General features: G+C 41.4%; 1 protein-coding gene across 6 annotated transcripts; it reads left to right on the forward strand.

Moving 5' to 3' along the window:
• The first annotated feature begins 683 nt into the window (after positions 1 to 683).
• On the forward strand, positions 684 to 22525 carry mbnl3 (muscleblind-like splicing regulator 3). Of its 6 annotated transcripts, none has more exons than XM_058649849.1 (8): positions 684 to 1042; positions 8231 to 8241; positions 8333 to 9345; positions 15360 to 15524; positions 16279 to 16482; positions 16578 to 16820; positions 18027 to 18216; positions 21634 to 22525. In XM_058649849.1, exons 3-8 carry the CDS (start codon positions 9172 to 9174, stop codon positions 21774 to 21776), a joined length of 1119 nt encoding a protein of 372 aa, XP_058505832.1. In that variant the 5' UTR covers positions 684 to 1042; positions 8231 to 8241; positions 8333 to 9171; the 3' UTR covers positions 21777 to 22525. The 6 variants fall into 6 exon arrangements, with proteins under 6 accessions (XP_058505832.1, XP_058505831.1, XP_058505833.1 ...); XM_058649850.1 differs by lacking the exon at positions 8231 to 8241 and adding an exon at positions 21000 to 21094 and having other exon boundaries at positions 686 to 1042; positions 21637 to 21789; XM_058649853.1 differs by lacking the exon at positions 8231 to 8241 and adding an exon at positions 21000 to 21094 and having other exon boundaries at positions 686 to 1042; positions 21634 to 21769.
• Positions 22526 to 23479: the final 954 nt, after the last annotated feature.

Below are 23479 nucleotides of genomic sequence, written 5' to 3' on the forward strand. Positions count from 1 at the left end.
GTGGATCTTCTGCTTTTTTTAATTGATCCGCATATTTCTTTCTTTTTATTCATCGCATGCCCTTCTGACTCATCCTTCCCATCTATCTGGACTTGGGAACACCAGGAATACAGTTGATGTAGTCCCACATGGCTGGGGTCAGTTTCTGAAGTGTTCAATTAACCCAATTGGTGGGGAGCAATATGAATTGGGTCCTTTTAATGAAGTACTAATGAAAAACGTTTAATAGCAAGCACCACCTGAGAAAATATTGAGCTCTTGAAATAGTACCATTATTGCCAACATTAAAACAGTTACAGTGGTGTAAATAGGTCGAGCAACATCAACTATGGACTTTTCTCTAGCTATATTGATAAAGAATATATATATATATATATACATATATATATATATATATTGCAGTGTTATTTATTATTATTTTATTTTATTTTTTGTTATTTGTTTCATTTTTGTACCAACAGATGAAGCTTCGTGGTACGTACCACAGTTTGAGGCTTTAACGTACTCAACAAAATACATGAATCCTGTTGAAAACCGTATCTTGTTGATATCACATATTATATATTTAAATATAGCAAGTAAAGATAACCACCTCGTGCAGTTCATGTACCTAACGTACTGAACTTACCTGCGACGTCTTCTTCACGGCTGCCACACACACACACACACACTCCCAGACTCCCAACTCCTCCCTCACCATTTTGCCCTGCCTCTGATTTTTTTAATCTGCTGGGGTTTTTTTTTTGCCGTCGAGCAGATTTAGAAGCAGCGAACATTTCGTCTGCCTCCCTCTTGTTTTTCCCCCACTCCTCCGCGGCGGCGATAACACACATTTTCTACTTGGCTAGCTTTTATTATTTGTAGCTCACAACAACGGCGCTGTTCCTCTGCTATTCTCCCCACTCACTCACTCACTCACTCACCGCTGACTGTTCATGTCACACAGACGAGCCTCACGAAGAAGAAAATAACCACAGTAACTGTCAAAACGACGTTATTCCAGAAGAAGACGTTTGAATGTGATCGCCTGGACTACGAGCAGGTAAGAGGCGAAACACGTCTGGCGCAGTTATGACTTTGCAGCAATATGAAATCATTCCTGACGCATTTAAATAAATAACCTGGGTTAGTATAAGTGGATGTTATATTCAAGCCATGTGGTTGTCATTAGACGTCTGCCTGTTGCGCGGAGGCTTCTTAGACCCACCTTTGTTTCTTTACAAACAGTAATAACGTTTATAACACGCTCTGTGGGCAGTGCTGCCGTGAGCAGTGGCGTTCGTACAAATCATGTTGTTACAGCTGTCATGTTTTAGTCCGGGCTCCACAAACACAGTGGAAAGAGGAAAAAACACATCTGTAAAATTACTTTATGAATCACTGTATTTACTGTATCATGTCCACTTCACTTGCATTGTGTGTTTGTGTTACTTCTTTAGGACCTTTTCTGGCATAGACCAAAACCTGGTCCTAATGAGGCAGAACCTCATTTCTGAGGTGAAGAGGTTTAGTTTAGGGCTAGGATTTGAATCGTGGTTCGGTTAACCCCTCTGTTATGTCGTCGCTGACAGGATTTGGCATGCCTTCTACTTGGGGTGACGACAGTAGCTCAGTGGTAGTGTGTTGTCCTTCAACTCAAATGTTGTGGGTTTGATTCCGGACTCAGCTAGTCTACATACTGTTGTGTCCATGGGCAAGACACTTAACTCCATGTTGCTCCTGATGGCTATCCCTATATAAATACAGACCATTTACTTCTCATTACTGTAACTCCTAAACTAGGGGTCTGCAACCTTTAGTATTAATAGCAAACACAAAAACATAGTTTGTTGCATTTATGAAATCTAAAAAGTAGAAAAAGGAAACTCGAACAACTTAAGGGTCAATGAGTGTCCAGTCTGGTCAGGAGGGGGCCAATCATAACTAAGTGGGAAATTTGCTTAAAATCATATCACAATATTCCATCACAATACAACAATAACAATGTACATGATGATATTTCACAGAATTTCAACATAAAAGTCTTTGTTATGATACTGAATGATACATAATAGACAATAACATATAGACAACTGCAATAAAAACTTAACATTCCCATATACATATATATTTTTAGCAGGTCCTCGCAACTTCAAATGGCTTTTTGAGGGAAATCTGAGTGTCCTCACAGGAAGTGAGACGAGTGAGTGTGTGTATGCACTCATTTTTGTTCACTCTTTAGTACTTTTTACTGTATAAACACTCTCCTGGTCTGGACCAGTATTCTTCGTAGAGACCAGTTATAGGGGCTAAGATATGAGTTCAGGGTAAGGTTGGGGTCAGGCATTATCTGGTTATGGTTAAGGGTGTTAATGCAGTGTCCTAGTATGATACATCTGTGTGTGTGTGTGTGTCAGATTTATTACATGTAAAGGACCACACTGACCTTGTCAGGCCGTCCTCTTAATGTGGCAGAATCCATCTCATTTCAGAAGCCCTGGTGAAGGTTATGTGCCTAACGTGTGAATTCTAGTTAGGGTTTGGCATGAACTGGTTGGGGAGGTTTTTGTGGATAGGCTGTCCAAAATAACTGGAGTCAATGCAATGTCCAAACAATGATATCTGCACAAACTCTGCACTATCACTGTGAGCATGTGAGGATATTGTAGCTGTAGCTCCCAAATTAGAAAAGCCTTTTACGTTTAGGGTTCAAATTTGGTTTAGATTAGGGTAAGATCTGGGGTTAAGCCATGTGTTAAATGTAAAGAGAATGGGAAAGGTAATGATTTGTATTTATTAATGTCCTCGCAATACTTTCTTTCTCACTGTGTGTGAGAGAGTGTGTGTGTATATGCATCCAGCATCCACACATTTGTCAGTGTAGGAGGTTTAGTCTTGTCCTTGTTTGCCCCAGTGGGTCAGAGAGGTCAGCAGACACACCATGGTCATACTCTGTTGTCACTGCTTGTCAATTCAAGTCTGCATGCATTTTAAGTGGACGTATTGTCATCGTAATTTTGTAACGATAAAGCCAGTCCAGACAAGTTCACACTCCCTTCAGGCTGTGGACTCTGCACCAGTCGAGCTAGTTTTACTTTACTTAATATAAACACAGATAAACTAAAACAGGCACTGGTTTTCAGTACTTGAGGACTCTCAGTGACACAATGCCTAACCATTACTTGTAACTTAAATCTATCCCTAAAAACAAGTTGTTTACCCTCAAACAGCCCTTTGAAATTGTAAGAGTGGTAGAAATTTTGTGTAGACGTGCAGACACACACACACACACACACACACACACACACACACACACATAGGCACAGGTTTGCACAGCTGTTCTTCTTAGGACACTGCATTGACCTAACCAATCCCTAACCTTAACCATAAACACTACACTCAACCAGTTCCTCAGAAAAGAGGTTCTGCCTCATTAGGACCAGGTTTTGGTCTCCACAAGGACTACTGATCCTGACATGGTTAGAGTTTATGCCAGGAAATAAGTAACAAATAGAAGAACACACGCACACACAGAGCATACCACCTTATTTCCCACATTACCTGTTTTCATTTCCCCTCTGACACACATTATGCCTCATCTTTTATGGTACAAATAAAAGCGTTCACCAGCAGCGTAGCGGCAATAACAAATCAAAATGTCATGCAGACAACACATGATTGGTTCAGCTAAAATTACTTTCATTATCTCTCGGCAGGGATGTGAAGCCTCAGCTTAGTATTATAGCAAGGTAAACGCTTATGACACCTCGTTAAATTCTTTTCCCGAAATTCCAACTTTTAGGATCGGTTGCCCAGTTGCTCATTTCAAGTATTCATGCTTTACGTTGCTGATGTTGTCCTGTTTATTAGGAACGGCCCTGCTGTACGGGACGGAGGTTTGAATGGGAGTTTTAATGAGCTGAAAGGATTAGTGATACTTAACATATTTACTTTGCTCCCTGACCCTCCCTATTGGATTTTACTCTCACTGTGATTGACGGTTCCATCAGAGTGTGCTTTTTAATCATTACATGTCATTTGGTCATTGGTGTTATCTTTACCTGTTTTGCACCATCTATGTCTATGTATGTAATTTGTCTTTGAAGAGCCGCCTCTGTCGTCATCTGACGTCCACATGTATTATTTACATCACAGTTGTGTTTTGACAAATTTAGTATTTTAAACAGCACGTGCAAAAGTGAAAGTGAAAAGTGGTTGGAAACTACAGCTTGAAAAAGTCCAATAAAATGTTCAGCTTTGTTGTTTTATTTGAAACTATACCTTAAATCAAGCTGAGTCCTTAATTCCTTTTCACGCATAAAATGATATCAGTTTGACATTTAAATTCAGATTTCAGCTCTTCAGTTTTAACTATCATCTATCAATTTTTTAGCATATTATAGGGCTATGTGGATAATATCCCTTTGTCACGATTCAATTGTCTCCACAACACTTGCAATTCTACAACTGTTTCGATTCAATAGTATCTTTAACTGTGACTCTCTTTTCCTCCTTAAGGCCAAATTGAATGAAGCTTTTCTTGAGACAATAAACCACGAGTCATATTTCCAAAATCAACATAGATCACGTGTCAGTCGGACATTTCTTTTTAAATTAATTGGCACAGTGGTTCATAACACGTAAAATGCATTTGTAAAATAACAGAACAAACACAATCAGGCCATGTAGAAAATATTTTATTCTACTTTATATTAATTCTACTCAGTGTTCACAATGCCCGGCCAAAATAAGTAGAGCCTCTCACAACAGAATACAGCACACATGTGAACTCAAATGTCTTTTCAAAAATCCTGGATTGCAGATAACTCTGATAAACAGCACATTTTTGGGGTGAGTTGACAAATGCTAGTTTTAGCTGTTTCTGTTCATCAAGCTTGTGTAGATTATGTGAGAGAAAACCTTTTTTTGTTTTTAATTTAATTGTTTAAAAAAAAAAACTCAATCACTAATAATGAATAATATGTTTTAATGTTTTAATTACCACTTCAACTCCTCTGTTAGTACTCCTATATTATTTGTCCAAATGCTCTTGATTTAGAGAAGTTCAAAATAAATGTAATAGCAGAAACTAAAATGTCTTTAAAATTGCCTTCAACTAATGGAAATAAATTAAAATGATAGGGAAGTTACTTAAAATCTGCCTCTACTATATTTGTGTTAAAGAAAGGATCAAGTGACACCCTGTATTTCTCTGAATGGATATATCAATGTCTTTTTTGTTTTTTGTAAATCCTCTGATAGTTTGAGCAGATACAGCACAGGGCGGCGGCGGTGTTTAGGTGGCACTCAGCCGACACACCAGCCATAATGCAGACGTCAGAGCTTCAGTGAAGGTTAGCCCATCGTTTGCCCTTTAATGCTCAGTGTTTGACGAGGGACGCAGTGCACCGGAGTCAACAGTAGCCACCTCCATCCGTCCTCCGTGTACTACCCCCATCCCCCCCCACCTGAGAGACATGCAGCAGCAGATTGACTAAAATGACTAAATCATTCTGTATAGATTCACCGCTCTCATCTTTGCACGTGACCGCTAATACTGGGGAGTAAAAGTCTGACAAGTTCTGTCGTGTATGTACACGCTTTTTTTATTATTATTTCATTTGCCACTTGAAGAGTCATTCCATAGGATGTGGAAAAATTGATGGTTGAACCGCAGTTGCACAATTTGTACACAAATGAACTTTTTTCAGTATTTAACAAATTAGTGTTTTTAAGCACATTCTCTTAATGTGAGGACTGCCTTTCTTTGTAATATATATTTGTTTCATTAAAATACTTAGTTGTTTTTGTCTGGAAAAGTGGTGGTAGGTAAGTATAATGGAATCCTTTTTAATTTTCTGACATTTCGTTCACTATATTAAATTAATTACTCCAAAATATAATATACAGTATATACATTCTTAATGCAAACACTCATTACCTTCAATCCTGGAGTATATTTTAATGACAGATCTTATTTTCAAGCTCTGTTATTATCGTGAGTGGGCTGTAACCGCTCAAATGTTGCCTCAAACATGCAGAGCCGCATCGAGGCCTCGTTTTCCCAACAAAATTCTCGGATCAATATTGACTTAGCTATAAGAGCTCTTTGAAACAACCCTTAATTAAACTTTTGTATCTAATTTCATGAAATGCCGACATTATTTAGCCCAAAGCTGTTCAAACACAGCCACGCGCACAGAGCTGCTCGTCGTTCTTCTGTCTGTACCGTGAGTCATCTGTCCATCAACATGTCCCACTGCCTACATTCAGCAATAAAGTGTTTGCACCCACTTATGAGTAACTAATTAATAAAACCCTACTTGCTATCCCGCCTGAATGTTAAATCTACTAGCTCTCACAGGTCATATGTTCATGTTGCAGGAAATTCAAGGAAAATCATTTAAGGAATTTAAGGAAATTCGTCTAAGCAGACATGTCTCTGTCTTAACCCACTAATAAATTATGCCATGGCATGATTTCTCTATTTTTAACTGTAGTCACTCCATTGGTTCTGATAGAGGCGAAGTCAACAAGCAATGGCCTGGTTAAACAGTCTGTGAATTTTCGGGGGCAGTGAAACTGGTGGAAAGCTGATAGGTCATCACTGTGCATATTCAAAGGTACAGGGTGCAGTATAAACTGGAATGGCTTTTGGAGGAGAGCCAATATTGCTGTGTAGCTTCCAGGAATTGTTGAGATGGCAACTCTGCACCATTTGGTGTCTGGTGTGGTGAGAGAGTGATGAGAGAGGAAATGAGGAGTGAGGCTCAGGAGCATATTGATGATGCAGATTACATATTGCTCGGCTGCGTTGTCAGGGCGTACACAAGCCAGAGCCCATGATACTGACATGGACATAAATGCAGGACAGGCAATGCTGTAGGAGCAGTGCATGTCTCGCATCCCTGGAGAAAAGTTTCTATTGATCTGTAAGTAAACTGGGAGAAAAAGAAGAAGAAGGAGGAGGCATGGACCTGGACAGGGGTTAAGCAAGCAAAGCAATGGCTGTACCTGTTCATCTCTCATTCTGCCATTTGTGGGTCGTGGGATGTGTCTTTTGTCCTATGTTTGAAGGTGGATGTATCAATTCACTTCCCACTCCCCCCATCCCTTCCTCTCCCACTCCACTGCAGTATGCTCCTACTGGGCTGCCTAGCTGCGTGCTCTCATACACACTCATTTCTACCCCCCTCCTCTGTCTGTGTCTGCCGCCACCAGACACAGGGACTGATAATATCTGCCTCAACCTCCCATCTCCACCTACTCTTTTTTTCTCTTACCTCTTCTATCCTGCATCTCACCTATTGATTATTTACTTTGTGCATTCATGAACTACCAAGAATCTCCCTCCCCACTCTTTACTGTCATTCGTTAAAATGCAGTTTGGACATTTCGTCTTCCTGTATGAAGATATAACTGTATATTTTATTATTATTGAGCCACCTCACTGATTGTTATCTGTATTCAGTTACTGTCTGGACATGTCACCCTGCTCCCTCACAGCATGCACCTTCCTTACGTCACACTGCAGTACAGTCTTGGCTTTGAGGAAGACTGATGATTACTTTAGCTCGTCTATAAGAAGACAAAGCTTTTGGGAGTCAGCTGCGCATTGTTGTACAGTTTGAATATTAACATGTGGCTCAGCCATGACTGTGTATCAGTGGAAGAAAAACCTGGGAGGAACAAGGACGGGCTCTGTGGAGGGAGGAGCCTTTGTTGAAACTGCCCTGTCATTGGCTGGAGGTTGTGTTCTGCCTGCTTGCAAAAGTTTGCCCGATTGGCCGTTGCTTCACAGCAGCTGCATTTGTGAAGAATTACCCCTTCTCTTTCTGTCCTATCTCTCTCTCTTTCCTCTTTCTTCCCTCCACATCCATAAGTGTTTGTGTGTCGACCACACGTGCCAGGCTGTGCCACCTCAAGGACGCCACCTTTCACTGTATATTGTAGCCGGATTTATGTCAGTTAGTCAATTACTTTCTGCTTTGTGGAGCTCAGGGGAGTTGAAGTGTCGTCTCTGTCCTGCCTGCAATCTTCCTTCATCCTTTCTTCCTCTTCCGCTCTCCCTCTCTCTCTCTCTCCCCTCTTGTATCACTTAATCAAGCTATAGCTTGCCCTTTGCTGTTCATTGCTGCCTTCCTTCCTCCCGTATGCTTTGCTCCTCTAATTGTTTGTCGCTCTGCTCTCTCTGGCTCTTCTGCGTCCATCGTCTGCTCCTGCCTCTGGGTCCTCATCGTTTAAAAACAAGCTCTAGACAAGGTTGTAGCTTCATATTAATATTCTCTTTTCAACAGGCTGCTGTAAAAAAAATTTGGATTAATGTTTGCTCATCTGTTTTTATTATCTACAGCAAGACAACCAAGCAAGGACATGCAGAGAAGAGGTCAGTGAGGAGGATGACAAGAGAAGAATAAAGGACAGTGAAGGAGGGATGAGAAAGAGACTGAAGTAAGAGGAGGAAGTGGAACTCTGAAGTGCCTACTGCAAGGGGCTGTGTGCTTGTGTCTGACTTTACCGGAGCAGGACGTGGCTCAGTGTGTGTTTGGCCTTGAACTGAGGCTATATGTTATCCTGACAGCCACAAAGTCATCCATCCCATGTTGCTGAGCTACAGTCCCCACGTACCGTGAGCTGAGTCGCCGCCTCATCTCATCAGCGTGAGGAAACCATCCCTATTGGCCTCTGCTCTTTTTGTTCTTCAGAGTTCTTCGTTTTCAAGCCGTTTAAGCATATCTAGCTCTGTAGAGACTGCGACAGCCTTGGCCATGTTGACATGAATATAATAGTGACTTACAGTGGGCGTCTTTTGATTTAGATGAAGGCGCAGATGCTCATTGACATATCCAAGCATTCCAGAGTGATGTCTTCAGAGTAGTTTCTGTTTTTCTCCCATTTTTTTTTCTTTTTTTGAGACAGAGCTGGCCTCTGCTCAAGGCCAAGGCCCTCTATCTCACAGCAGAGAAACCTCAGCTGCCACATTTCCCAGGAAAAACTAATAAACCTCCCCCAAAATAAACTGATCGGGAGGACTCGTTGCCTGTTTGCGCTGAGGACAAACTATTTTAGCTTCTTTTTCCTCCCTGTTTTGGTGAGGATTTTTTCTCTCTTGCATCACTATTAGTCACCCTTGCACTCACCAGACAGTTTTCCATCTGTCTGCCCCCACCACTGTTCCCTGTTATATCTCTGATGGCTGTCAGCATGACCATGGGACGTGACACCAAATGGCTGACCTTGGAAGTGTGTCGTGAGTTTCAGAGAGGTACCTGCTCAAGGTCTGATGCTGAGTGCAAGTTTGCCCATCCGTCCCGGAGCTGCCATGTGGAGAACGGCCGAGTCATCGCCTGCTTTGACTCGCTGAAGGTAATAACGCAACAGCCATTTTACTCATAATTAACACCTACCATATAATATTATGGTTTTTTTTTAGACATATGTGTTATGGTTGGCTCTGCAGAGTATTGTATAAATACTGAAGTTAAGCTGGTGCCCTCTTATTCCACACACACACACACACACACAAACACACCCATATAACCACACAAATAGAGTTTCCTGTTTAGTTTTATAGTGCAGGTGGTCTTTATTTCAGGTGAAGTGACCCAAGATTAAAGACATATATTAAAAGAAATACTTTATTGATCCCCGGGGGGGAACAAAATGGAAAATGGAAACATGCCATATATTTAATGTGACAATGGTTTAGGCCATCGTTCATTCATTCACTTTCTACTGCTTTATCCCCCACATGCGGGTCATGGGGGGGGTGTTAGGGCATCATCTTCCATTTAAATTCTTCACATCATCACAATCAGTTACCTGGCAGAGAACCTTGTAAACTGTGTCAGTTGGTTAATAGATCCAACCTTTTTACAGCTTATATTTTAATTTAAAAAAGTTGCGGTTAGCCCATAATGTGTTTTCTAAAGCAATGAATTTGTAATGAACATTTCTGTTTAAAAACAAATGAGACTGATGATATATCTTTTTGTGGAGTAGTGTTGTTACATCAGCCAACAGTCTTAATTGATACAGTAGATGTATTTTTCAGATTTCATTTGAAATTTCATTCATTTCATTCACATCATGTGCATTACCTTCTCTGCTATAGCTTCTGGGGCAAAACCTCCATGAAACATAAGAGTGAGAATGGAAATATTCACTACCACTACTTAAAATGTCTCTACATTTAAGGCTAACTCACAGCTTTCAGCCAACCAGAACTGAGACTTATCTGTTCTCGGTTTATGTTGTTTCGTCACCCAACATTAATTTAAACCAGCTAATCTGTCATAGGATTCTTTTTTTCTGAACACATGTACATATGTATAATAGTGTCCAGATATATCCTCTGTTATCAGTATTTTTATCTCGTAATCTGTTGCTCTGCTGTGTCTGTTCCTCCACCCCTAATGTGGGCTAGTTGGTCATAATGCTTCATCACTGCAGCAACGCATCAAGGCATCTCCTGCCTCTTCATCCTCTCTCATCCACCACAGAGCTACAACACTATCACTGCTCGTGCAGATGAGACAGATGAGGCTTTTTCTGTATTTAAGAAAAGCTCAGGTTAATTTTTGCACAAAGGGACAGTTGTGATGAAATCACACTGTCGCCGTGCCAGTGTGTGTGTACTGTATGTGTGGATGCACGTGTGTTTGCAAGAGATTTTGTTTAACCAGCTTTCCTGCAGTGAAGAAGTGAGAGCCAGACAGGGGGGTTTCTGTCTGAGTGCAGCTGCTGTCTCCTGCGTTATTGAGTTAGAATTTATTATTCAGCCATTTTTCTGTGTTATGTCCTCCAGAGCAGGAGGGAGATGGAGAGGGAGTGAGCGGGAGAGAAAAAGAAAGGGGCGGCCTAGCAACAGCACAGGAGTGCGTACCCATTGGATAGTTTGATCTTCCTGAGTGGCACGACTGTTTTTAGCACAGAGCAACAGCCTGGCTCTGTACTGGTTGAATTGAATGGGAGAAAAAGGCAAGTTGCTTTGTGCCAACAGCAGTGAACGAGCATTAAATAACACATTTGCCTGTTGGAAGCCCAGGGGTCATGTTGTTAGTTTGAGAAAGAACTGAAGGTTATGACAGTCGAATGTCACAGCTGCCTTTTTTTTTTTTTATAAGGAGCTGCAGCAGGGCTTTGGTGCCAGTGCAGTGTGTCAGCACACACCTCTTTACAGAGTGTTTCTACCCTCATTGTTTTTGAAATTGAAAAAAAATAAAGAAGTGTCTCGTGCATGCTGTGCCTGACAGAATGTCACACCTTTCTCCTGCTGCACACCTAAAGAAGGGCAGTTGTTATGTTATGGATTTATCCGATAATGGTCTCACTCCTCACCATCCCTCATATATCTGGCAACTCGAGCCCGGTACAACCTGACCGCTGTCATCCCCCTGTTGCTCCTCCATTAGCTCCATCTGAATCTGCTGCAGGGAAGAGAGGGGGCAGCTCACGGCCTACTTATTTTTACCTTGTTAACTGGAGTGCTGCTGTCATCTCATATGATTAGTGCGGCCATCCCATCTGCCCAGTATACAGTAGACTTGAGAGCAGTGTCACTTTCTGATGACATCACGATAAGTGCTGCAAATGAAGACTTTTCTTCCACCGTTTGCAGATATGTGTTTTTGGTCTGCAGTGTGCCAGAAAAGCTGTCAGACCCAACAACAACTTATTTAAAATGCTTGTTTTGTGGAAAATGAGATTAATTGGTACTCCTGCCCTGGGAAACACGACCCTCTTAGCTGCAGAAAAACATCAGGTTTTGTTGTTATGTGTGCAATGATTAAAACTTCCTGTCTCATCTTTTCCCCCTCAATGCATCAACAACAGCACACTGTACTTACAGGGACTTTCTCTGTGCTGTGTGGTGTAATGTTGTAGTCAAGACCACCTAAACCGAGACCAAGTCGAGACCAAGACCACAGTGTATCGAGACCGCGACAAGACCAAGACTTTGAGGGGTTGAGACCGAGACAAGACCAAGACTTTGAGGGGTTGAGACCGAGACAAGACCGCTATCAGTTAGCGTCGCTTTGCAGAAATGACCCATTTTGCTGTGTTTTCTTTTGGAGGTATTTATGCACAAAAAGTCTTTGTGGTTCAGGTAACCAAATTTTATTATAGATGAGTTGGCTGACATCTTCTCACGGCCTCTTCTCCTGTCACTCACATGCACTTTTGTGGGGGGCGTGTGAATTATTAGGTGCTTTTCTATCCCTCCGAACTCGGGCAGGCTTGCTGGGCTCATGGGCTTCACTCCTCGTTACAGACTCATCCCTAAACACACAGCTCACTGACGTAAAGCTTGCACACATATTCAGTGTAGGTGAGAGTGTTTGTGTAACACACTGACCATTTTTGAAGCTGCTACATGTTGTATGCTTTTTTTGTCTGTTGTGCGCCATGAACTCCTCTTGGATGCTGTAGTGGGCGACTCTGTGGTTTCTTCCCTCCTGTTTACACAGTTTCTCTCGGATGCCAAACCCTTTTTTTTGTTACGTGCCATCAGCTCTGCGCGACATCATCCATCAACGTCAGAGTCTCTGCACCATGACGTCAGTTTGTCATCAGTGTTGTATTATAAGTTGCTTTGGTGTTCTGTCCTCTGTGTAGCACACTCGCGTCATGATCACCTCATGAAGTGGTCTGATGACAGATGATCAGTGAAGGTAGTTTAGCGGGTCAACGGCTCATCTGCAGGGGCAGACAGCTGCTGGCAGCCCAGGGGTTTCATGCAGATTGCAGTTCCTCCTCTGAGCACGTGCTGACCTGCAGTGTTCCTGCAGCACCATCTTCACCTTCCCCACAGACTCTGACTGCGATGAAGGGCACAGCTTGAACACCATTCTTTGATAATAAGAAATTTGGGCCCAAAAGATTTAGGATTTGTTAGAAAGCCCCCCCCAAAAAAAAGATGCTGATACAAGAAAAGCTTCAGTTGCGATGAATCAGAAATATATCAATATATAGAAGCAATTATTAAATTATTTTAACACGTTTACCTTATTTAGGATCCACAGTTTTGAGTAATTTAGAAAATGAATGAACAAAGATTGTTGTCATTGATTAGTTTAATTCATCTTTCCAATGCCTCAATGTAATGATCTGATGCTCTTTTTTTTGTCTCTAAACTGTCCTATAGTCCTTGGTAGTTTGGTCTGGGCAAAATGACCTTTTAATTTTGCGGAAATGTCTTTGCCTTTGTTGAATATACAATCGTTTTAGACCAAACACAATTGAAGTGATTACAGTGTCACCTGTATATTAAGGAAAGTCTGACAGTTAAAGTCTCATCGCCATCAATTTCTACCTGCAAAGGTTGAATAAAGCTTTGCACACAGGGACGAGCTTGGTCTTTGTACTGTACATCTGTGCAGCAGCAGCAGAGAAGCGCTTGTTCAACCATGGCGCTGCGTGCTGCATTTGCTAACAAATGGTTGATGCCCTGTGTACAATGGATGATCGTGTTTGGCACGTGCTTGTTTGCGTTTTATGTGTGTGTGTGCTGTTTTTGAGAAACTGTCCTTCACATAACTGGCCTTAAAATTTGTGTCACAGCAAACACTCATTCAGCAGCTCATTTCTTCCCAGATTCTGCCGTTTGACCTTGTTCTGACCTCCAACATTGTGTAATGCACTGCCCAGTCTTTGGTGGAATATTACAATACAATTTAATACAGTCAGTTACCTATATTTTATCGTACCTTATGTCACTAATTTTGTTTGACAATGCAAATGAATTACCATATAAATCCAGCAAAGTACTGGACGTAAGCAATGTTGTGTTACTCCCTGCAGTTTGAATGCAAGCTCCCACAAGAATGTGCAGTTATTCTACCTTAAGTTGCCTTTGTGCTTTGCACGGTTTGGCGTTACTTATTACAACAGTGACCATTTTCGTCCACTCAAGCCATAGTGATAAAATTTAGCTTTGTAAAACGCAGATGTTAGTACTGCACATCAATCATGGAATAAATCTGTATCTCACAAGTTATATTATGAATTTATTTTACAAGCATTAAGGCAAAAAGCACCTCCCTCCTTCCCTTCATCAAGTTTCTGTGTACGAGCGTATGTTTGACAGGTTCTCGGGTGATGACTCACACTGTTTGCCACGTTACTTTAGTGAAATGGGGCAGGGTTTAAGTTTTTCTGTTGTATTTTTTTTGGCTATTGCCACAACAGTTGTCTGTTGTCTGGAAGCTTTTACATGTGACTCAGTAAAAGCTTCCAGTTTCGCTCTGTCAGAGTTCAATCCATGGATTTCAAGTGATATATCGCAGAATCTGACATACTGAATATAACTGACCCTTTCGGTGCCCCCGCGGTTCCTTTCATGAGTACGGAAACAGCTGAAGCACACATTATTCCAGACCTGCAGCATCCAGAAATCTTCTCTCCTTGCTGCTGTTTCTGTCAGCAGGCAGCAACACATCCACGTGACTCAGTTTTCATTTACAAACAGAGTTTGAAAACTCGGCTGGCTCCATTTTAGTTCTGGATATCAGTTTTAGTTTGGATGGGCAAAAATATAGATCTTTGCAACTGATGACACATTTACCTGCAGTCACTTCCTGTTCGGGCACAAGTCAGCTATCACCTGTCAATCAAAAGCTCTGTTGTTGTTGTTATTATGTCAAGTGGAAAATTCTCTGTGATTTTTGCTGCAAACTGATTTGCCATGGGGGCAGGATAATGTTAAAAAAAGAAGCTATAATATCACAATGAAAATAATATAATTATATACCACAGTAGTAGTTATGATATGATTATAAGTATTATAAGTAAGTTATTTATGCTCCCATATCTACCACATGGTGATATACTGTATATCAGTCACATGGTACAGTGAGAGTCAGGCATATGTTTTCACTCTCTGGCTTTTATCTCTTGTCGATGTGGTTTATTTGAGTTCTGCTGCGCTACTGTGGAAAATCCAAAGCTGGGTTAAATACTACACATTGCTTTAATTGTATAATTGTATATGTGTAGTTTAACTGTAACTTAAAAGCTAATTTGTTTCAAATGAAATCTGTTTAAAAAAATGTTTGTCCACATGTTTACATTTCTGTGTCGCTTACACTGCTGCCTGCAGCACATTTAGAAAGTATTGCATGAATTATTTGTTTTAACATCATTTGCAAGACAGGTCTTACACTGTATGTGTGTTTTATTGTATGTTATTATGTCTGTGAGTCCTCAGCTACACTAAGACTTTTTTAGGTCTGGTGGTCTTTTCAGTCTGTCCTGAGGCAAACCCCTGACTGATTTAGCCTCTCTCACACAGTCTGTGCTCATCTCTCTTCACTATAAATCTCCACCTGCCTGTCTGTCTGCTCTCACACTCACCTCCCTCCCTCCTCTCTGCTCCTCAGGGCCGCTGCACACGTGAGAACTGTAAATACCTGCACCCACCTCCACACCTGAAAACCCAGCTGGAGATTAACGGGAGGAACAACCTGATCCAGCAGAAGGCGGCAGCAGCCATGTTGGCTCAACAGATGCAGTTCATGTTGCCAGGAACACAGCTGCAGCCCATAGTGAGCAGAGCACAGTCAAACCACAACTTTTTAATTAATGCAAGCACCACCAGTCATGCCTAAGGCAGGGTCTGCCTATCCATCTGTACGATGAAGGCCAAAGTAACTTTTTGTTCATTTTGTTCATCAAAAGTTATATTTATTAAATACGACAATGTATTGGCAGGAATGTTGCAATACTGACAATATGATACACGGTATAGTGATATATTGGGATACTATAAGGCTAAATATTACAATCTTTACCTCTAAAATACTCTAGTTTCAGAAGCTAATTAGTGGTTGGAGTCTTAAATACAACACAACCCCACTGTTAGAAAGCCACTGTCAAGGATTTTTCTGATATATCAATGCAAAATATTATTTAGTGTATCAATATTTTTTACACCGCTACTATTAAACCTGGATTAAAACCTGGAAATAACCAGTGATTCAAGTCAAATAGAATGTCCAAAATGTTCACATAGTGAAACCCATATGATGTTACGTATTGCTTTTATGTATTTGTATATGTACTTATCTTATTCCGCTTCAGTGAGGTTAAAATTTAAAGGCCCAACTATGACTTATTTTGATTTACTTTGCCATTCAGTAATTATATAGTACAAGGTAATTGAATTGTGGTTGTTTCTGCAAAAGAAAACACAGTACCAATAATGTTACCACCTAGTCCTCCAGCGTTTACCACTTTTAGTGAAGCTCTGCTGTAACTTGTTTTGTTTCTCTTGTCGTGGTTATTCTCTCCTTCCCTCAGACCACATTCCCAGTGACGCCCTCCTTGGCAACGAGTCCCAGTATGGCGTTTAGCCCCTATCTGAGCCACATGGGCCCAGCCATGGGCTTGATGCCTGAGCTGCTGCCCAATACTCCCCTTCTGGTTCCTGGGAGTCCAACTGGCTTGGCAGCCATGGGCAACGGCACCTCTGCACAAAAACATGTGCGCACAGACAAGCTGGAGGTATGTGAGCCTGTGAGCAGCTGTTGTGCTTCTATGTTTGGCCTAAGTATAATGAAAAGTAAATGTTGACTAGTTTCTCCCTCTGGCCCTGCCAGGTTTGTCGGGAATTTCAACGCGGTAACTGCACGCGGGGAGAGAGCGACTGCCGCTACGCTCACCCCCTAGAGGCCGGCATGGTGGACTGCAGCGAAAACTCAGTCATTGTCTGCATGGACTACATCAAGGGCCGCTGCAGCCGAGACAAGTGCAAGTACTTCCATCCCCCTGCTCACCTGCAGGCCAGGATCAAGGCTGCACAGCACCAAGCCAGTCAAAACGCGATTAACAACACAGGCCTGGTGAGTCGTAACGTCGAGAACTCGCCTTTGTTTATTTCTACCATAAATCAGTCAAACCCTACAATATAAACACACAGTTGCAAACAAACGCTAACCTCCTCAAAAGTTGCAAGTCAACATCGTATCTGCTTAACGCTGCAGAGAGGCGGTAGAAGAATTTCTTGTTCTGCACTATTTACTGATGCATTGAAGGATCAGGGTGTCACAGTATCGAGCAGCCAGCTTGAAATGTGATGACGTTTTCTCTGAATGTGTGCTACTGTGCCTATGTCTGAGCCAGGGTCAGTGAAGCCAGCGAAAGCAGGCTGCAGTTTGAATAGTGAGCAGCTGTAAGATAATCATTTAAAAAGAAACACATTGAAAACAATGATATAAAAATACAAAGACAAAGTGGTAATATGAAAAGCAGTGATGTCACTTTTACTGCTACTCTGAACAACACTACCATGGATGTCTGCCTCACAGGATCTTGCATGGGTCTGGACTTCTGCTCTGAATGTTGTCAACAACGAACAAATTCACTAAATTTTCATGTAAGATTAAATGGACATCAAGCAAATAGTTCAACAGCAACTGTGTGGTACTGTCGGCAGTGAGTGTTGCCACACAGAAAGTGATATTTACCCCTAAACAATCCAAAACCTCCCGTTTGAAAATAACTCTAAGAACTAGTAAATGATGACACAGATGAAAATATTAAACGTAATTTGGAACTTCATACTAAAATACTAAAATGTAGTAGATATTTTGATCTTTTAGAAGGCATGGTAATGTTGAAAAAAACAAACATAGATATTCAAATGGCTCAATCCATACTTTGGGGGCTTTTTTAACAGTCCCAAAAGCAGCTTGACTAATTAAAATCCTAATACTTCACATAATCCTGTTTCTTTCATATATTCAAGTCCTATTCATATGTTACTAATAATATGCATTAAGATTTGTCTTGGTTATCTCCCACTGCAGTCGGATGTTTCAGCGTTGAGCCCATTAGAGAATGAAATCACAGTAATCTCATTTTCCTCTTGGCCTGACCTATGGGCTTTCCCACATCACCTCACAAAAATTGTAGATGTTGCAGTGCCCTCTTGTGGTGGTAAATAGTAACATATATGTCTATTGGCATAATTTACTCTTAGATAACACCAGATAGTTTAAATACAAGGGCAAGTTTTATAAAGTTGCTAAAAAAAAGTCTTTTTTTAGTTTCCCCCTTCTTTCCTCTGGTTCTCTCTCGACCAGGCTTTGCCACAAGGAGTCATGCAGCCACTACCAAAGAGGCAAATCTTAGAGAAGAGCAATGGAGCTGCGTCCGCCGTTTTCAACCACAGCATGTTCCACTACCAGCAAGCTCTGGCCAACATGCAGCTGCAGCAACCAACCTTTATCCCCACTGGTGAGTTGCTACACCACAGTTCCTCCAGGGTTTGTCAGGGGCCGATAAACACAAGGGTTTTTATGTTAAACGACTTGGATTCATTATGGGATCTGGGAGTCACAGCCAGTCAGTGACGGCGTCTGAAACCTGAACAGGAATACAACAGCGGCTCATCGGCGGAAGAAGGAAAAAGAACATTAGAAAACTTAATAGATATCACACAATGTTCAGCAGGCAATCTGTACACATGCAGTGGAGCTTATTTAATTTCACAGATCATTCCTCATGTCCCATGTGTTTTCTTATGAAAAATCATATGAGTCAGGGACTCCTTGTCTACCGCTTTATCCTCCACGTGAGGGTCGCGGGCCTTCTGAGCTTGACGCAGCACATCGTGTCGCGTGGAATGCACAGAGATCTTCCGACTTCCGAGATCTGTTGTGTAGTTCAAGTTCCAAGATGAATTGTGCTGAACAGAAACCAGACGCTGTGTTTGTAGTTCTGTAATGTAAATGAAATGTACAGACAGTGAAGTGAAACTGCTACTTGTCACATATAAAGGTACAGTACCTTTTTCGACTTAGTAAGAATGTGTGACAGATTACTGTGTCAGATACGTGAGGCCATTTGATAGCCGTCTCAGATGAGTCGATTGCTCTTGGTGTAAGGCTTCCTCCTGTGTCTTGTTGGACAAATAAAAAACTCCGGCCTCACAAAGGTGAGAGTGGAGCAGCTGCAGGCAAAACCCCAAATTGCTTACTGTCAGTACATGGCCTGAATGGTGAGGGGTCCTCTCACATGTCATACCTATTCAGACAACACCTGTGCTATCCCTCGTTGAAGCTTGAGTCTGCAATTTGTCTCTGAAACACTTAATATTTTATTTATTGAAATCCTCTTCACATCTAGATAGCCATCTTAATGACGTTCCCTGGGGGGGGAAAAATACAGCATGGTAGGAGTCTGGAAAAGATTACAATAGCAAGCGACACTGTGACCGACGCATCTAACACACCCTCCACTCCCTTCTCAAAGCTCTACCATCAAAACACACAGAACACACACTACCTGAAGCAAAGTGGAGGAGAGAGTGTTGTTAGGACAGCTACGGTGGTATATTGTTTATGCTGTTTTACTGTCTTTGTACCAGTATACAAGGTAGGGAATTGATTTATTGAATGAAGTGTTTCTGTCTCAGCTTAGTGAAATGCCACCTTTCAGCTTGTTAGTATTAGGCTTTTCTGGGTTGACCTACAAGAACAAGATCAGCTGGCATCTGCAGCCCATCATCCTCAAACTTTAAAAAAGTAAATTTCTGGAGCTGCCAGAGCATGCACTTGGTCTCCTTTTGTTCTTCTGTGTACCGTGATCTTGTATTTCTGGGTCAGAGCCCAGGGGTGGGAACTGCGGAACATGCCCATGGGCCAGTTTTGCTCAGGTTGAGCTAATACATAAACGAGTAACTCAGCTCCCAGCGCATGTCTGAATGTAGCTCTGGGTGTTTCTGGTAGTTAGACAGCAGATCAAACAGCTGTAGTGCTGGGTATCAAACGTCCATACATCTGTAGCGTGAACCAAACTTCCTTTGTAACAACTAATATTGTAAACGTGTTGTCATGCAATATCAAATCTAGGTTCCTAAGGAGTTAATCTCATCAGCGTCAGAGAGCCAATAAGCATGCAGCATGCTGTTTGACTGAGATCTAACAGTGCTCGTGATTGGCATGCAGAGAATTGAGTCCAGAGACAGAGGAGAAGACGGGGCGTAATAGCTGTGAATGAGAGTGTTTGTGTTGTGTTTTGAGAGGCTTGTGCTTGTTTTATGAACAAAGGTGTGCCGTGAAGATTTTGCTTTGTGTTAGACTGCAAAAAGACGACCTGCCCAGCTAAAATGGAGGCATTTACTTTAATGAGTCAGAAAAAACAACCTACACAGCTGTAAAATGACACAAATATCTCTTATTGTATTAAAGGCATTGGTCATTTCTCTGTCAAGATCATCAGCACCAAAGGATATTAACCCTTCTGTTACCATCCTGTCGACGACCAATAACTACCATAACTCAGATAAATAAGGACTTAGCGTCAATTTACCAGATTTACCATCGCGTCACACGTTTGTGACGTCAGCCTCTCAGTACCGTGATTCCTAAACGGTTGAATAACTGCCAGATATATAAAGTGAAAGTTATCTTGGAAAAAGGTTGCAGAAAGAAGCACTCACTCATTGGAAAGTTTTTTTTGCACAATTCCACAGCCGTAAAATCAATATAAATCCAGACGGCCTGAATATCATGATGGTCATAAGAGGGTTAATGAGTTGTGAGATGTTGGAATTTATCTTGCAAAGCCAGTCACTAAATCCAGCACAAAAAAACACATTTTATCGACAGATTTAGAGATCAACTAGCATAATAATGGAGAAAGTTTAGTTTTTTTATTGAAGATCATTTGCTCACTCCATTCACATGCTCCGCCCATTGAATACAATTATCAGATACTCCAGTCTGATTAGATTGTATGACTGTGTATTGCCTTGCTTGTTTAACGACCATCTGTCAGTGGACGATGCCTTTGTTTCATTTCTGTAACTTGTTGACTACTTTGAAAAGTATCTGTCTTATTTCGTTTGCATGTGTCTTGGTACTTGTTCAAATTCATCCCGGCAGTATCACGTGACTTGTGCCACGACTTTTTTATTCCGACACATTTTGCCATGGTAATCATATCATTCCTGTCCCCCCCTCCTCCCCGCCCACATCCTCGTCCTCTGTCTGTCGTCTGACTCGCCCGAATAAAAGTTCCCATGATGCACGGTGCCGCCACCTCCAATGTTTCGTCGGCCTCGACCCCAGTCACCACTGTTCCTTTCGCTGAATCTGCTGCCTCGAATCAGGTTTGCCCTTTCATTTCACTTCTTTGGTTTAAAGAGCTTTTAGGGTGTCTTTTTTTTTCTTTCCTCCATCTGGTGAAAGAAACACGTTTGTAATGTCATCATTTATCATCATGTTCATGTCTCATCAGTCCTCACTTTTAAGTCTGATGTAAGCAAATGAAAACAGGATTTGAGTCAAATTAAACATTAAAATAATAACTGTTTTCAGCTTAATGTCTTAGTTTGGCGTTTAACCCCAGTCATTATCCACTGTCTGTCTCTGTCATTATTGTTTATGTAATGGGCTGGAGAGGTGATACATCCACTCTTTTATTGTAGACATGTACACAGACGAGGGGACTTTAGCAGCTCTATTACATAAACAACACTAAAATAATATTTTGTTCAGTATTTATATATTTATTTTTTAATTTTTTTAAACAAATGGAAAGTGACAATACTGAAAATGCTGGCTTTACATTATAAATGGTTTCAGTCTCATCTTTTTTTTCTCATGATACCTAAAAGTTATGAAAAACATGTCTCTCTCTGTCTTCCAGTAGAGCCCTCAGAGCTATTGACTTCTGATCCAGTGGAGCTCCAGTGCGTTCCCATGGAAACCCATTTCTGTCCCGTCCCCAAACTGCTAGTGGCGGCGCCAGTGGCACTTAACTCAGTAAGCCTTTCCAGAAACACTAGTTAAAGTCCCTGACACATGTGCAGCAGCAGGGCGGCCATCTTTCTGAATGCAGCAGACATGTTCCTCACATACACCGCACACTGACTGAGTGGCAGTGTGAAAACGTCACAGATTAACGACGTAGGAAAGCTGCGGTGACAAATACAGGACTGGATGTACTATTCTTGCTTTACGGCAGCCATTTTGATGGATACTGACTTGATCAGGCTGAGCAGTAGAGCTCCCTCGTTCTTACAGCCATACATACCCATACCTTAAAGGTGCAGCCGACGTATGCACACACAAACACACACACAAATATTCATGTGTAGGATTAAAAGCCCTATATGGGTTGGAGCCATCACATGTGGCGACCCAACACATTTGACTGTTCTAAAGTCAGACATTGTGAAAAGTTAATTCTGGAGAATACAGAGCATCATCTGTGGACCTGCCGCTAGTCTACAACCATTACAGTTCATCAGAAAGGATAAAAAAAAGTGTTTTATGTCATGTTTACGTTTCCAAGATGGCCACAAATGTGACACTCGTGTTATACCATTATTCCGATTGTTCTCATGGTCTCTTCTTGCTCGATGACACGACGTCAGTGAGTTGTCATTGGTTTGTTTGTGCCTTTCATTTATCAGCTCAGCCGCAGAGGAGGAGACTTTAGTTTCCCTCATAAGAACTCAAAACAACACTCATTTAAAATTAAATAAATAAATAAATATGTTATTTGCAATTAAAGGCAATATTTGTTGTTACAAACATACCGGTGTTCCTCTTGTACGAAAATCCAGTAATCAACAGTGATACCCACTTTAGATGGTTTCAGTTGTCAATGTTAGATAAGGTTTGGATCAGTTTTTGTTCTCTGGTTTCATGTCGTCAGTATCTGCTACTCAATGGGTAATAATAACTAACAAATACAACATTACTCTTCCCTTTACTTCATCATCATGCTACAGCAACAAAAAAACAACAAAAAAACAACAAAATGATTCACTGATTCACAATCACGTCTGCACTAAAGGGCCTGGGTGAAGAGATTTTGAGATATGACCTTCTGGATTAAAGACACAAACTGCCTTAAAGTGGCTGAGGTGATGTTGTGAACGCCTGTCTTTACAGATCAGACGGCTTAAATCACCAAGTGTTACATGTCTGCGACTCATGATTGCCTGTGTTTATCTAATGGCCTAAAAAGAAATGTATTTTGGTCTCTGCTTTCACCGTGATTTCTAACTAAACATGGTGTAAATGAACAGGTGCAGCCACTTTCACTTCCTATTTTAAGTGAGTGAGTCTTGGACTCAGCCACAACCCATGATTCCCCGTGTCCTAGGTTCCTGAAATTAAAACTGAATATTTATGTGTGATATCTATGATGACAGACGTCTTAATTGGTACTTCTAAACCTGATGTCAGAGAGGGAAGCTAGGTTTGTTTCCTGATGTTGTGCCTAGTCTGTGTGCCAAGTGGTGGCATATGCAAGGAGCTGCCCCATTTAATGCAATACCTAAATAACTCCTCCTATTAAAACATGTCCCTCTTAGACGCAGATGTGTATATTAAACAAGACGTTTGCCTGTGTTACCAATGCTTTTCCCGTGGCTTTTCGGATTGTATGAGTGGCACAAGATGTTTATGTTTCACGGCTCTTCAGGGAGAAAGCTTAGAACTTGAAAATGTCCTGTCTTAGACTTTAAATTGTCCGTCTTTTC

This window comes from Solea solea, chromosome 14 (genome assembly GCF_958295425.1).
Source record: "Solea solea chromosome 14, fSolSol10.1, whole genome shotgun sequence".
Taxonomy (NCBI): Eukaryota; Metazoa; Chordata; class Actinopteri; order Pleuronectiformes; family Soleidae; genus Solea; species Solea solea.

Bases quoted from the DNA above. Each gene is read 5' to 3' on its own strand.
- mbnl3 (XM_058649849.1), top strand. From the start codon at position 9,172: ATGGCTGTCAGCATGACCATGGGACGTGACACCAAATGGCTGACCTTG. The intron at 9,346-15,359 runs GTAATAACGCAA...TCTGCTCCTCAG, and splicing joins CCTGCTTTGACTCGCTGAAG to GGCCGCTGCACACGTGAGAA. The intron at 16,821-18,026 runs GTGAGTCGTAAC...GTCTTTTTTTAG, and splicing joins CGATTAACAACACAGGCCTG to TTTCCCCCTTCTTTCCTCTG.